The sequence below is a fragment of the Schistocerca gregaria genome, chromosome X (assembly GCF_023897955.1).
Source record: "Schistocerca gregaria isolate iqSchGreg1 chromosome X, iqSchGreg1.2, whole genome shotgun sequence".
NCBI lineage: Eukaryota > Metazoa > Arthropoda > Insecta > Orthoptera > Acrididae > Schistocerca > Schistocerca gregaria.
Window position 1 is genome coordinate 330,323,302 of NC_064931.1, and position 15,067 is coordinate 330,338,368.

At 35.0% G+C, this 15,067-nt stretch overlaps 1 protein-coding gene and 1 pseudogene across 2 annotated transcripts in view; both read right to left on the reverse strand.

Annotated features, from left to right (window-relative positions):
- Positions 1–798: 798 nt before the first annotated feature.
- The window catches only part of LOC126298319 (proton myo-inositol cotransporter-like), a 520,199-nt gene continuing 505,930 nt past the window's right edge, over positions 799–15,067 (reverse strand). Inside the window, exons 12-13 of one of the 2 annotated variants that reach the window (XR_007552594.1) lie at positions 14,844–14,946; positions 799–1,927 (exon numbers count right to left, since the gene is read on the reverse strand). Coding sequence is in view for 1 of the 2 variants with exons in the window: in XM_049989617.1 (XP_049845574.1) it covers positions 1,888–1,927 (40 nt within the window). In the remaining variant the exon portion in view is untranslated. The remainder of the gene's footprint in view (positions 1,928–14,843; positions 14,947–15,067) is intronic. The other variant, XM_049989617.1, reaches the window with a different exon arrangement.
- On the reverse strand, positions 11,056–11,169 carry LOC126300058 (U6 spliceosomal RNA; annotated as a pseudogene).

Here is a 15,067-nt window from a genome sequence, read left to right on the forward strand (position 1 = left end):
TGTTTGAACTAGCTGTCGAGGGTTTCTGGTGACCATTTTGCACTATAGGTTTTTGAGTTCGGTGGTCCCCACAAATCATTGTCATCTCCAGCAGTAAATTTCTAATAATTCCATTTAATGCTTGCTTCACTTTTACAACTTCACAATAAGCCCACAGAAATTGAACCTGGAAAGATATTTTTAATCAGGTGCCTGAACATATTGGGCACACTACAGCCAAGCCTTACTAAACATCTTTTTCATTCATTGCAACATGAAATGTCTATGACATCCAGCACATTCATGGGTGTTTGGAGATTTTTGGCCATACAGTGTAGGTTGAAAATTGCAGTTCCACTCTTAAATGGTGCAAAATTGGTTCATAGCTAGGAAAATTTGTTGCAGTTTAAGTGCTTTTAAGTCTTTGACAGCAAATTAACCTGTTCAGGAGTAAAGTAGCACATTGACAAGTGACTAGTAGCATCATAATTTGAAATATTGTGTCTGTAAACAAGTAAACACATGGACCGCATGTACTACATTAAAAATCACGAAGCACTACATTGTCTTATTCAATTTTTTAAATACATACCTGAATACAAACCAACCTCATACATAATAAACAAACTTAATTTTACACCACAATCGTGTGTTTTGCAAGCAATTTAACATGTAACAATGTTCAGTTGTTTCACTGTATTTGCACTTATCAGTTGGTACATCATATTGTTGATAAACCACTATCACAAAAACTGCAAGTTTAATTACGACATTCTGATTCCAGGGAAAAGGTATTTTTTCATCAGCAAGTGACTGATATTAATGGATATCACTGCATTTATTTCTCTCAAATAATTACACTATTGCTTTTGTCATAAATATTTTGACAGGCATGACAGATCTGTTGCTATCTTGTGATACTAGGAAAACACTGTAAATGACAAATTTTATATAAATTTATTCTTTTCCTGTAAGTACATCACTGCCACAAATTGTGAAATGTACATATTTTGTCATTAAATGCAGTGAGGGGAAACATTAAACTGTAAGGAACAGTGAAAAAGCACCATTATCTGAGTAACATAGTAGTGCTAAAACAAAGTGTACATTTACTTTGTTCAGGACATCAACAGGTAAGTGCTATTTAATAATCACATATCTGAAGTTGGTATTACATAAATAATTCCTTATCCTAGTAGGGAAATGATGTGTTTTATGCTAATAATTTTACACACTTAATTTTATAGTGATAAGTTATATAATCAAAAAATTCTATTTGCTCCACTTCACTTCGCAAATGATTAAGTAATTACCAGCAGCTAATGTTTTGCACATACTTTCATTACTCAGAATAAATAATTTGATAATTTCACAGTCCTCAAACATAATTAAAAATGAGAAATGCTTAAATCAGTCATTTTATTCCATTTTAGAAAAAGGTACAACAGTAAATACACTTCCATTTAATCAGTAACTTCAACAACAATCACTCTCAAGCTAGGGAAACAGCTATCAGTACATGGAACTTGTTTCTGCAATTTATAATTCAAATATAAATAACTATATAAAAATATCTGTCATTAAAAATCTTTTTTCCACTCTATTAAAATGCAGGACACAATCTCCACATTCAGTTCTCTTCAGAAAAGTGCATGTAACATACTGACACTAACTCAACATAAATACACATTACTAAAACACTGTACTCATATACAGTTTTCTGTCCACGGAGTAATGAATGAATGAACAATAAGAAATGCTATTTTCTTTGGCATTCTCAAAAAGAAGTCCTTATAACACCTTGGTTATAACCAAAATATTTCACAACTGGTACAAACAATACCTTTCAAGAATACTCAACAATGCTAAATTCCAGCTGCATTCATTTCCACTACTGCAAATGAAGCATCACAATTTGCTGCTTGCATTTTCTGTAATTTTTGAATTTCTGCAAAACAAAACAGGAAATATGGATTAATTAACAGTTAATTTATGTTCAAAACACTTGATACTAATATGTTTTACACCAATTTTATAACTAATGTATTTTCATTAATTCAGTATTCACAAATAGGATGTACAGTTTTGGGTTTTTACTACCTCTTGTGCCAAGTGTTTTGAAAATTGACAACAGTCATTTTGCTGCACAGATATGTCACTGTAAATAGCTAAAAACAAATTAATACACCATACTAGACAGACAAGTTTGCTTAAAAAAATTAGGCATAAATAATTTAGCCAGAACATGTCTGGAGTGAAAAACAGTTTATAGAATATCGTCATATCTTGACATGTTATAATCAAACCATGCACCACAGAACAGCAACAATCATGCAGGAAACAAACAATACATTGAACTACACAGTAAAACTTTAACTAAAGGTAGATTGAAATCCCTGCTCATGGGGCTACAGATTTACTTCTGTCCTTCAGTAAAACTAGTTCAGTATATTAACTTTGAATTTAGAAATTGTTACCTTTTCTAGCACAAAATCAACCAAAACATGAAAGTTTAAAATACTCAGAGCTGACTGTATAAACATTGCTGACTGGGGATCAATTTTGACTTAGCACATAAATTAACATGTTCAGTAATGTACTTTATTGTGTAACCCTAAACTTTGGTCCTCTGAGTGAGGTTCATTGTTGATCTAAATTAGCATAAAAAATGAAACTTCCTGGCAGATTAAAACTGTGTGCCCGACCGAGACTCTAACTCGGGACCTTTGCCTTTCGCAGGCAAGTGCTCTACCAACTGAGCTACCGAAGCACGACTCATGTCCGGTACTCACAGCTTTACTTCTGCCAGTATCCGTCTCCTACCTTCCAAACTTTACAGAAGCTCTTCTTCTGGAAACATCCCCCAGGCTGTGGCTAAGCCATGTCTCCGCAGTATCCTTTCTTTCAGGAGTGCTAGTTCTGCAAGGTTCACAGAAGAGCTTCTGTAAAGTTTGGAAGGTAGGAGACGGATACTGGCAGAAGTAAAGCTGTGAGTACCGGACATGAGTCGTGCTTTGGTAGCTCAGTTGATAGAGCACTTGCCCGCGAAAGGCAAAGGTCCCGAGTTCGAGTCTCGGTCGGGCACACAGTTTTAATCTGCCAGGAAGTTTCATATCAGCGCACACTCCACTGCAGAGTGAAAATCTCATTCTGGAAGCATAAAAAATGTTCAGAAACATGCACTAAAATCAGCTATCAATATGATTGTCACACTTTAACTGCAGATACTAATCACACAAAAGGTGGCATGTTATAAGGATGGAAAAAAGCAAGCAGAAAAAGGTGCAATTTTCGAACTTCTCCCCAGTTACATAAAGTAAAGTCATGTGGTATAAATGACTGGGAGACCCCGAAGGGCAGGTTCAGTCACCTAACTGGAAAAGTTAAAAACTATTTGTTGCTGGAAACCATACTGAATCAGTATAGAGACACAAGTGAAGATAAAAAACCTTATAAAGTTGCTACAGCCAACAAAGAATAGGTGTGGAACAAAGATGCCAGTGTCTAATTCACAGAACTGGGGAAAATTATGGCTGAGATTTTATGACAATGTAAGGAAAAGGTCCAAGAAAGCATTCCTGGATGAAAAGATATCATTTTAATATGCAGTTTACAATATGCTTCAGCTTAATGTAACCACATGTGCCATGTCAACTCTAGCAAAAACAGTGTCAGTCAAACTTTTCAAGATTGAACTGCATAGAACTGGAGGCATAATTTCATTAGGCCTACTGCTACAGAATGCAGACAGAAGAATTTTGCATTCCTGAAGCCATAATTTATCTCTATTTCGAATCCTATGCTGACACGGACTTTCATTCAGAAGTTATATGCAGCAATCTGTATCTATTTTAATGTGCTCACAATAATTTTTCGAAAAAAGAAATTGCTATATAAAAGAGTTTATAATCATTGTCAACATGTTGTTCTGATAAAGATTTAAACAACATTCAAGGTTGTAGTTCATTTGCAACATCAGTAAACAAGGAGATGACAAATTTAAATAAAAATATCATACACCTAATTGATGACAATGAAAAAGAATCTTCAGAAGAGAATGGTTACATTGAACTAGTAAGAATGATAGTGTCATCTGACTGCAACACTAAAAACAACCTCTAAGTACAATCAGATGAGCAACACATATAGCAGAGGTCTTTTACAGAATGCACAGTGTCAAAATTGTCCCCCAAAAGCAAAAGAACAGAAAATGTTCTCCAAGAGAAATAGCAATTTTACAAAAGGACTGTTACAGTGCTTGAAGCATGAACACAAATTAAAAGCAAAATGCATGCTCAAAAACATGAAATAACAATGGTAACATGGAAAGTAGACAGAAATTTAAAAAACTGGAACAATAAAAAAATGAAATTTGTATCAGGCTTTCTAACTGAAAATTTGTTAATTTATTCCAATTTTGTGACTGCTTTTAAGTAAATACATTGTTAGTAAATGCTGCCCTAATTGAATTGTGACTCCTGTTAACTTCATTTTCTGTTGTTACTGGAAGTTCTTTGTAGACCTTCTGCTAACAAATACTGTTTCCAATGTTTCAGGCCCATCATATGAAGCATGGAAGCTGTATTGTATTGTGCTAGTGAAATTCTTCAGTTTGAACAACTGTTTCACAATTTACTTTTACTTTGAATCTCATACAACTCAGTATTTTTCACAGTAGCAAACACTGCCGCATACAAAATAAACCACCTGATCATGACTAATTGCCTTACATATGCTTGCTACTAGTTTTGTTCATCAATTTGTGTATAGTTGTCATAGCAATTTAAGCATATGTTTTGTGGCTAAAAATTTGATGTTTATTGTGTAGTTACTGTTATTCAAACCTAGATCTTTTCACTACAAATATTTCAAAATTACCTTTTTTTTACTTTTCCTTTATGTGTTTATAAAACATCTTAAACTATTCAAATTGATAATGAGTCATCTCCAAGATCTTTTATTAGTCCACTTATTACCTGCATTTATTACTTACACAGCCGATCAATTCCTTAATCTAACGTTACAGACTAAGAAAATAATATTTCATGCTTCAGCAGTGTAAGTGTGTGTATTCATACATTTACTTTTACATTAGTAATAACTTCTTTAGTATTTACTTCTTTGTTGTTTTTTAATGTGTAATACATGGTGAGTGCTCAGTTGTAAAGATACAGGAAATCTTTAACACAGAACTTAAAACTGCTGAAATATCAAAATGCCAGTCAAATGCAGAGTGGTGTTTAATGCTCTATATTAGTATCTGATCAAAGCAGTCATTAGTAGCTGCACAATATATTTGGTAGTTTTGTTATCTTCATGTAAAAATATGATCTTTAATCTATTTTGTCAGAACTACAATATATTCCTTTTATATTTTTGATTTGACTGAAAATTCCTGATGTGGATTACACAATTGTTTTAAAAATATTCTGACCAACAAAGTTGGTGCAGTGGTTAACCAAGAAACACATGTTTCTAATCTGAGTCTTCCCATTCTGGTTTTCTATCTTCTTTGCTTTAACTAAATCTCTTCATGTGATTACCAGAATGGGCCCTCTCTTAAGACCACAGCCAATCATTCCCTCATTATTGTGCAGCTAATCTAATTTCATGAATTCACATTCATTGTGCCATTTGTTGGTACTTAACTGGCAACGGGTAATATTTCTATCCAGAATTTGAAACTGTTAGAGTCAGTAATGAAAACAGTATCACAAGCTATGTGCAAGACATGAATTTCCAAAGAATTCTGACAATGAAATGGGGACCTTTAACACTGAAGAGAATAAAATGATATCATCATCAAGAATAACTATTTCTTATGAAGACTTCAAATTTATAAGAAACTAATTAGGAATATTCAAAATACCTTTAAGTGCATAAGGAGAAGAAAGCAAGGCAGGGAGATTTACAAAGCTTCCTAAGGAAATAAAAGAATGCTTTAAAAACAGATATGAAAAACAATTTTTCAAGAATATTTTCAGAATTTGTTATTAATATAAATTTCTTGCTCTCACTGTTTTGCTCAAATATGAAATCACACAAATGAAAGAGTAAAAATTTTGACCAATATTGTTTCTTTGTAATTCAAAAAAACTAATGTTACTCAGAGGCAAAATGTCTTAAATATAACCTCCTAAAATTGAAAATAGAATTCTACTAGCAATTTAATTTTATGAGCCTCCCATCCAGAAACATATCTAGCACAGTTTCTCAAAATACCAATTATTCTGCAAATATTGTATACATTTGTGTTTTCCATTTCATAAAATGGACATGAGTTCAATACTGTTCTTATATGCTTTGCAGTAATCCTATTAAAGATATGCTGTTACATATACAAACAGAGGATAGTACTACTAGCCTTGGAAGGATGTCAATGAGATTTTATAGCATTCATTGTGATAAAACAACTATTTCAATTCTTTGAAAGTACTGGAGAATGGCAGCAAGGCATTGTTTTTCCAACACAGACCATAATAGTTTGAAAAGATTCATATTTGTTAATTTTGGTGCCAAAGAAGACATTATTCCATCCTCATGCTCATGAAACATATGTAGAGATCATCATGTTCAAAATTCAGTTCCATGTTTGAAACAGTGTCTACACAACTGCATCAACATTATCACCTACAATAGTTTCATAGATATTACCAGAAAAGCCTTTTCATTCATTGTGAGCATGGTACTCCTTGGAAACATTAATATAACCCTCCAAACCACTAAAGAGCCTTGCTGAAGCTATGTAGTTGGAAGAAGACAAGTCTTAACAAATGCTGCATTAAACATTTCCATTGAATAACAGTTCAGGATTTGTGATCTTTGCACCACAGCAGCAGCATCTTTGTAGTCACCCAATTTACAACAGTTTTGGCAAAAGCAACACCACCACAAATTTTCCATTTATGCAGCTCTTTTGCATACTAAGCTCAGCAGTCACTTTTGTGGCATCAGTCTGCTTATTAAATTTTAACAATCCACTTCAATGTCATCCTATCTTTAGGGAGCATAGTTTTTCCTTCATTCTTATGTTTAACAAAGTTTTCCTATGAACTAGGCACAATGTCCTAATACCATATGCAGTAGCTTTGGATACTTTTAGCACATTTGTAACTGTTGTCTCCAATACTACCACTACGAGGACACAAATAATTTGGCATTTTTAGAAGTCTACAAAAACTAACATGTTTGTTGATGAAACCATTACAACAATCACTGAACACTTCCAAGGATGTTAGAAAATAATCTCTGGAAACAAGGTGCTTATCTCAATGTTTTTATACTATTTTCTTCAGCCCTTCGAATTCTTGCATAAAACTATCATCAGTGCCAATTGTCTAGTTTCAAAACTATACAGTAGAGTAACCTGTATCATGAACAACATTAACATGGGGAGCACATTGGGGTCAGGGATGGGTACTGAAATTAGGCTTAAAATTTGTTGGAAGTTGGTAAGTGCTCTTGCTGTCAAATACTGTATGAATGAAGTCCGGGTATTTACACATCATCAGTTACACTACCTCAAGAAACAGTTTGTAACTGTAAAACTTGTCTTGCTGTGATTAACATTTAATGTAAGATTAGTAAATGATGACAAAAATTTTAATTTTGTCAGTAATTATATGAGAGATTCAAAATCAAATTGCTGTTGGATAGTCTTTTTCGTAATACAGTTACTTGTATCCGTACCTGAATGAACAACATCTAAATTATAGTACGGTGCTTTCATTAGCATGAAACTTTATCACATAGAGCCATTATTTACATGTATTGGTAGCTTCATCAACCAGAAACATTACAGTCAGTGTAAATACACACTTTGAAAAAAATGTGCAGGCAACTCCTTTATGGTAACAAGAGCACTGTGGATGCTCTTTGAAAATTTCTGTGGTTGAAAGAATTACAAGAGGCTCCTCTTTTGCACACTGCTCTATGAACGGAGTCTTGCTTTGGTAAGAGGTTTGTGATCACTCCTACACAGATAGCTGATATAATTATTATAGGTGAGGCAACCACCACCTAATGTCAAGCAGTGTGCAAGCTGTGCCACCATTTGAACATCCAATCATCCACCTTTTGGAAGGTGCCTCAAAAAATTCAAACAATGTATCTATTCAAGGTTCATACTGAGAGACATTTGACAACAGGAGAAGAAAAGGCATTTTAACTTTGCTCCTTGCTTCCATACCAGGACGTAATATAGTGGTACTCAGTCATTGAGCATCATATAGAGTGGCATAAGCACATTTTCTCCCATGGGTGCAGTCAGCAGGGAACACACAGATTCGATGAGTATGGGGTCATTACTCTTGATAGATATGCATGAAATTCCTTGGCATACAGAGGTTTAACTTCAAAGTTAGTTTCATCATTGCTCCACTGTTCAATGAAGTCATTGGTACATAATGTCCAAAGAGATGCAGTGTGTGTAGTTTATATTACTGTGACATACTTTGTCACTATGCAACACCTGCCCCATAGAAGACAGAGATGCACTCCATACATCTATCTCAAAGCAAGATTAATTTCCACAGCACAAAGTTAATCTGTTTCAAAAACTTCTCTATAACACATTTCAAGTCAATCTATTTCTTGGGCATGTCAGTCACCATATTCTTTTATTGTAGTGCTAACGTTTTCTCCAGTTCCTAGGCAATATTTTAATTGTGTTCCTGCTAATACACTCTCCCATTTTCTGCATAGAAATTGTTATGTGGGGTGAGTTTAGTTATAATTACAAACTCTTAACAGTAAATATAGCATATGTTTTAATTTCTAGGAACTCCAATCAATAATTATGTATTTTATTTAAGAAACCTAGTTGGTTTAATTATAAAATAATATGAAACAGTGTAAAACAAATAGTGGCTTCTGGCTTCTGTAATTTTACAACCATTCCAAATTTACAAAAGGAAACAAGAAAATTCATAATATGTACCCATTTAGAACAGTTTGGAAAATAAAATAAAGAAGAACTCAATAAGAATACAGGGTGAGGGAGGGCAGAGAAAATTAATGACAGTGTCAATCTCTACAGACCCCCCCCCCCCCCCGGGGCGTAGGGGGGGGGGGGGGGAGATGGGGTTGGAGTGGAGGGAGAACTCCATTGGCATGACTCCGTGTTGCCTTTCTCTACCTCTCAGTATATATCCCTCAAAATTATTGCTGTAGCACTGTAGCATCTTGCATGTTCCTTTTCTTCTGAAGTATCAACTCAGACAATTAAAAAAAAAAAATAACCTTACAGCTAAAAAATACAGGTCATGTTTTGTGTGATGAAATTCTCACTTCTACTTCACTCACTTCTACTTCACTCAAGTGGTATGAATATTCTTTAAATTTTACTTCAAATATTATTTCTATTTGTCTAACTCTGTTCACTGTAAGAAATGAGGTAACACAAATGATAAATGATAGCATGAATTGCATAATATTTGGATTATACAAATTTAAATGTAACTGCCTTGTCAGGTAACAAGTTTTTCAAAATACATTGTCTAAATTTGGGACAGATTCACAAACAGATGGAGAAGACAACTGAGTGGGCATACTCATTGACTCTTAATATTAAATGATTTGTGTGTAACCAAAAATGATTAGACAATAATGAAAAATGTGAAGTATTTATACGAGTTTGAATTCCTGAATTCCAGTGCCTGCTCAATTCCTTGTTCTGCAAAGTCAAAATCCAGTCAGTGAGCATCTGTTGTTATGATTCATTTCTCATCATTTTATAGTGGCTTCATTATTACTCAACAATGGTAACTGGAATAATATTTTCAAATTAAAGTCAAGGATAACATGCTGCACATACAACAGGCAACATTATTTCTCCTCCAAAAAAGTGAAATCATTTGGTGTGCCAGCTAACTATGACAAAAACAACCACCAATATTTTAGGACTATGACATCCAACACCAAAACAGATATTTTCAGGACAATATTTACTAAAAAACATTAGTACTTTTTGTAGACCATTAACAAAAATAGAAAACAGAACGTACTGAAGCACACACGAAATCATTCACGATCTTATCAAACGAATAAATACTGTGCAACTCCTCTATAACATTACAGCTTATTATAATTGGTTGAGATCACAGCTGCCACTATTCCAATCATATGAAAATGCTATTGCTGACATAACCAAAAACCACTGATTACTTTTTCATCATTTCAGAATCCTCAGTTTACACCACCTACCAACATACTATAAAAACAATTTACTTGCAGCACCACAACCCGACATGCACAAATGTACGAACAAAATTCCACATATCTCCAGTAATTCACCATTTATTCTCCAGTGTGTAATTACCTTTTCATATGGGCAATCCTCATATTCTTGCAAGAATTTTTAAGCATTTTAAACAGCTAAGAATGAGGAACAGGGCTCTCAGTTTGCATTACTACTGCTGAGTTATGGAGAAGGCTGTTACTACAAATTTTACATTTCTTAAAAAAAAATGATCTGTCTCTCAATTATGGGCAAAAGGGCAATATATCTGACAACTTTCAAGAGATAAGGCTTCATAAATTATAAGATTATTACTTATTCGTATTATTGTCACATTTATCAAACTGCACCCAACTGCATAATTTGATTGTGCAGATGGAGGTTGAATATCTATGGATATTTTAATAATGTACACAGTTATTTGATTATTTAAATTAATTTATGATGTGCTACTACTCTTTGTCACTCTGGTATTTTTCTTTACACTATCATTCAAAGTATAATATGTCTATACCTATAGTCTTGTCATTGAAAGATTCACACAGTCATTCAAAACCTTGTGACTGTTCATAAAAATCCATGATATTTCTGGGAGAGAAAGGAAGGAACTTACAAGCATTTAACACCTCATCACTGATGAGGTCATTACTGATTGTGCACAGATTTGGACTGGGGAAGGAAATCAGCTGAAGCCTTTCGAAGGTACCATCCTCGCACTTGCCTTAAGCACTTTGGGGGAAATACCAGAAAATCTGAATATGGACATCTGTACCAAGAGTTGAACTACTGTCCACCCAAATATGAGTCCAGTGTCTTACCACTATGACACCACACTTGGTAAAAATGTGGAATGTTTCATTATTTTGTATGTCATCCTTGCACCGGATCCATGCTAATCATCTTTGTATTGTAGCCGGTCACAAAATATTTGTATCCTGCTAAGGGGGGTACAAATTTCTAATGGTTCATATCTACTACTGGCCATTAAAATTGCTACACCACGAAGATGATGTGCTACAGACACTAAATTTAACCGACAGGAAGAAGATGCTGTGATATGCAAATGGTTAGCTTTTCAGAGCATTCACACAAGGTTGGTGCCGGTGGCGACACCTACAACGTGCTGATATGAGGAAAGTTTCCAACCGATTTCTCATACACAAACAGCAGTTGACTGGTGTTGCCTGGTGATGCCTTGTGTAAGGAGGAGAAATGCATACCATCATGTTTCCGACTTTGATAAAGGTCGGATCGTAGTCTATCGCGATTGCGGTTTACTGTATCGCGACATTGCTGCTTGCAATGGTCGAGATCCAGTGACTGTTAGCAGAATATAGAATTGATGGGTTCAGGAGGGTAATACAGAATGCCGTGCTGGATCCCAACAGCCTCGTATCACAAGCAGTTGAGATGACAGGCATCTTATCTGCACGGGGCTGTAACGGATCATGCAGTCACGTCTCGATCCCTGAGTCAACAGATGGGGGCGTTTGCAAGACAACAACCATCTGCACGAACAGTTCGACAACGTTTGCAGCAGAGTGGACTATCAGCTTGGAGACCATGGCTGCAGTTACCCTTGACGCTGCATCACAAACAGGAGCACTTGCGATGGTGTACACAACGACAAACCTGAGGGCACGAATGGCAAAACGCCATTTTTTTCCGGTGAATCCAGGTTCCGTTTACAGCATCATGATGGTCGCATCTGTGTTTGGCAACATTGCAGTGAACGCACATTTGAAGCGTGTATTCATCATCGCCATACTGACGTATCACCTGGCGTGATGGTATGGGGTGCCATTGGTTACACGTCTGTCACTTCTTGTTCGCATTTACGGCACTTTGAACAGTGGACGCTACATTTCAGATGTGTTATGACCTGTGGCTCTACCCTTCATTCGATCCCTGCGAAACCCTACATTTCAGCAGGATAATGCACGACCACATGTAGCAGGTCCTGTATGGGCCTTTCTGGATACAGAAAATGTTCGACTGCTGCCCTGGCCAGCACATTCTCCAGATCTCTCACCAAGTCAAAACGTCTGGTCAATGGTCGCCGAACAACTGGCTTGTCACAATACGCCTGTCACTACTCTTGATGGACTGTGGTATTGTGTTGATGCTGTATGGGCAGCTGTACCTGTGCATGTCATGCAAGCTCTGTTTGACTCAATGCCCAGGCGTATCAAGGCCGTTATTACGGCCAGAGGTGGTTGTTCTGGGTACTGATTTCTCAGGATTTATGCACCCAAATTGGGTGAAAATGTAATCACATGTCAGTTCTAGTATAATATATTTGTCCAATAAATACCCGTTTATCATCTGCATTTCTTCTTGGTGTAGCAATTTTAATGGTCAGTTGTGTATGTACTACTTAATTCAACTATAAAATGTGTTCTATAAATAAAAACACTTAATAAATGAAAACTAATTAGTCAGTTAACTAATAGTTTGCTTATGAGAAAGAGTTTGATGTGAACTTTGTTTTTAGTTCCAAATTTCCCTTTACTGTTATTATTATTATTATTATTATTATTATTATTATTATTATTATTATTATTATTAACTGTACAGGATATGGTGGACCATTTCCAGCATTCTTCATTCAGTTTATCTTTCTTTGAAGTCTGTATCACTCAGTTCTTGCAATCTGTGCAATACTGTTTCATACTTTCCAATCATAATTGTCTTAATTTGTCTGAAATTCTGTGGTCTTTCTATTTTCTATATCTGCTGAAAACTGTGGCTCTTAAGAAGAAGTTAATTTAACTTTGTTCTCTGCATCTGTTATCTTCAGCTGACTTTCTTGGCTCCATTGCCCTCCTATCTTCTTACTAAGACTTCTCATCAAAAGTTGTTATAAAATCATGTTTCCTTGCATTCACAACATATGTCTGTATTACAGTGGTTACATTACCTTGGAATCAGTGTTGTACACTGACATACTAAAAATCCTGCTATATTAAAACATGAATCAGCTTTCCATATATTTTGTATGTCTCTTACGTCTTTAAACTTGGGTGCACATTGAGCTCATCACAGTGGTGACCATCAACTTTCACAAATGTAGGCCATCTTATTAGATAAAAAAATTCTACCTATGGAGTTTACCATTATCTGAAAGAAATCAGATAATTATGTTTATGTATTGTTAATTTCTGTTTTTAATTTAATCACTGGTCAGTACAAGACAGCAGCTGTATCCCTCATTTTCAAATTAGAAGTAAGTTCCTGGATGTAACATGAAACTGGTAATTATGGACTTTCCCAGGGTTTTATCTAAGTTTTTCTGGTTTTTGTCTCATCTTTCTATTTACGTCCATGCAGCAAAGAGAGACGTACTAAATTCCTGATTAGGATTTAAATATATTTTAGCAGTCAGACATTATTCCTGCACTTATCTGTAAGTGATTTAATATGGTGTAGTGATTTAATATGGTGTGTGCCTTTACTTCCACCAGACATCCCTCGAGCAGTTGCATGAAAGGTAACAATGCTGCTTTGAAAGACTGAATACGCCCAAAATGCATCTGATAATCTTTTGGTATTTTTTAAATGACTGAAACAGCAGCTAATAAACTGCAATTTTATTATTTTGCTCTCCATCAGTGCTAATACGATTTAAAATAATTTTTATGAATTTATCATTACTTGACCCAAGACATTCCCTTGTACTTTACCTACAGAGTTTAGCCTCAAAATTAATTCTGTCATCAATATTATTAGTAACACTGCATTTAGGTACTTCCATATTTTGTAAATTAAATGACTGAAATAATTAAAAACAGAAAAAATGTGATCACCACTGGCACACAGAACAAAGTACAGTCAGTCTATTAGAAATTCTTTCATCCAACAACCTATAAGAGTTATCAGCTCTACATTAATAACTCCCAGAGAAATAAGTCACATCTGGCAATAGGAGATAGTACTTGTGCACGAGGACAAACAAGGTATATAAAGTTGTGCAAGAAATTGAGTATATTACATTATTAGTAGACACCAGTTTATGCTATATGAGAGCTGTAAAACAGTATATAGTGCTGAGAAAGAGAGTGTACGTATATTTATTACCCTTATTGATAACAATGGAGATGCAAGCCAGTTCACCAGTGACGGAGAGAATATCAACAGAAATGAAGCAACATACTGTGAAGTATTTGGTGATTTTGGGGAAAGGAATGTATTCATATTCTAAATAAGCTAATTTCAATTGCTTTTACGTGTAACAATTAATCGGTATCTTGCTCCATTAACATTTCGGGTAAGACTGGAGTAACTGGCTATCTCATTTTTGTGTCAGTGTTCAGTTAAAATTACTCCAACATTTTGTATTTCATGTATCTTCCCTAATAAATTCTTGTTGAGGATAGCTACCACAATGCAATGGTGATGAATAATAAAAAGTAACATATTCTGGGACCAGACAAAGATGGGTCAGTGCAAGGAAAGTGCTTAGCCCAAGCAAAAAAACAACAAAAAGCACAACTAAGAGTCAGGTGTGAAACAAATGTTATAAAGAAGTTACACAACATACTGTATCGAAAGACAAGCTTGCTTCTATAAATTTACGTTACTTACAGTCTGAATTTTAAAGATGTGATGGACAGTGCCCTTGACTTACCACAGATGACATGGTGCAGCAGCAGTTGACATGCGAAAAAGAGACCAGCAGCATTCAATATTTTGCATTCTGTCTTTCCTCATTAGAAAGAAATTGCTCCATCCTTTATGAGAAACAGGTAATAAAACAATGGGAACTGTTAACCACAGTTGTAATAAAACATAAATCTAACTACCCTTAACGTAAACCCATTTGTGACACGTCCACATTTGTTTTTTCTTTTG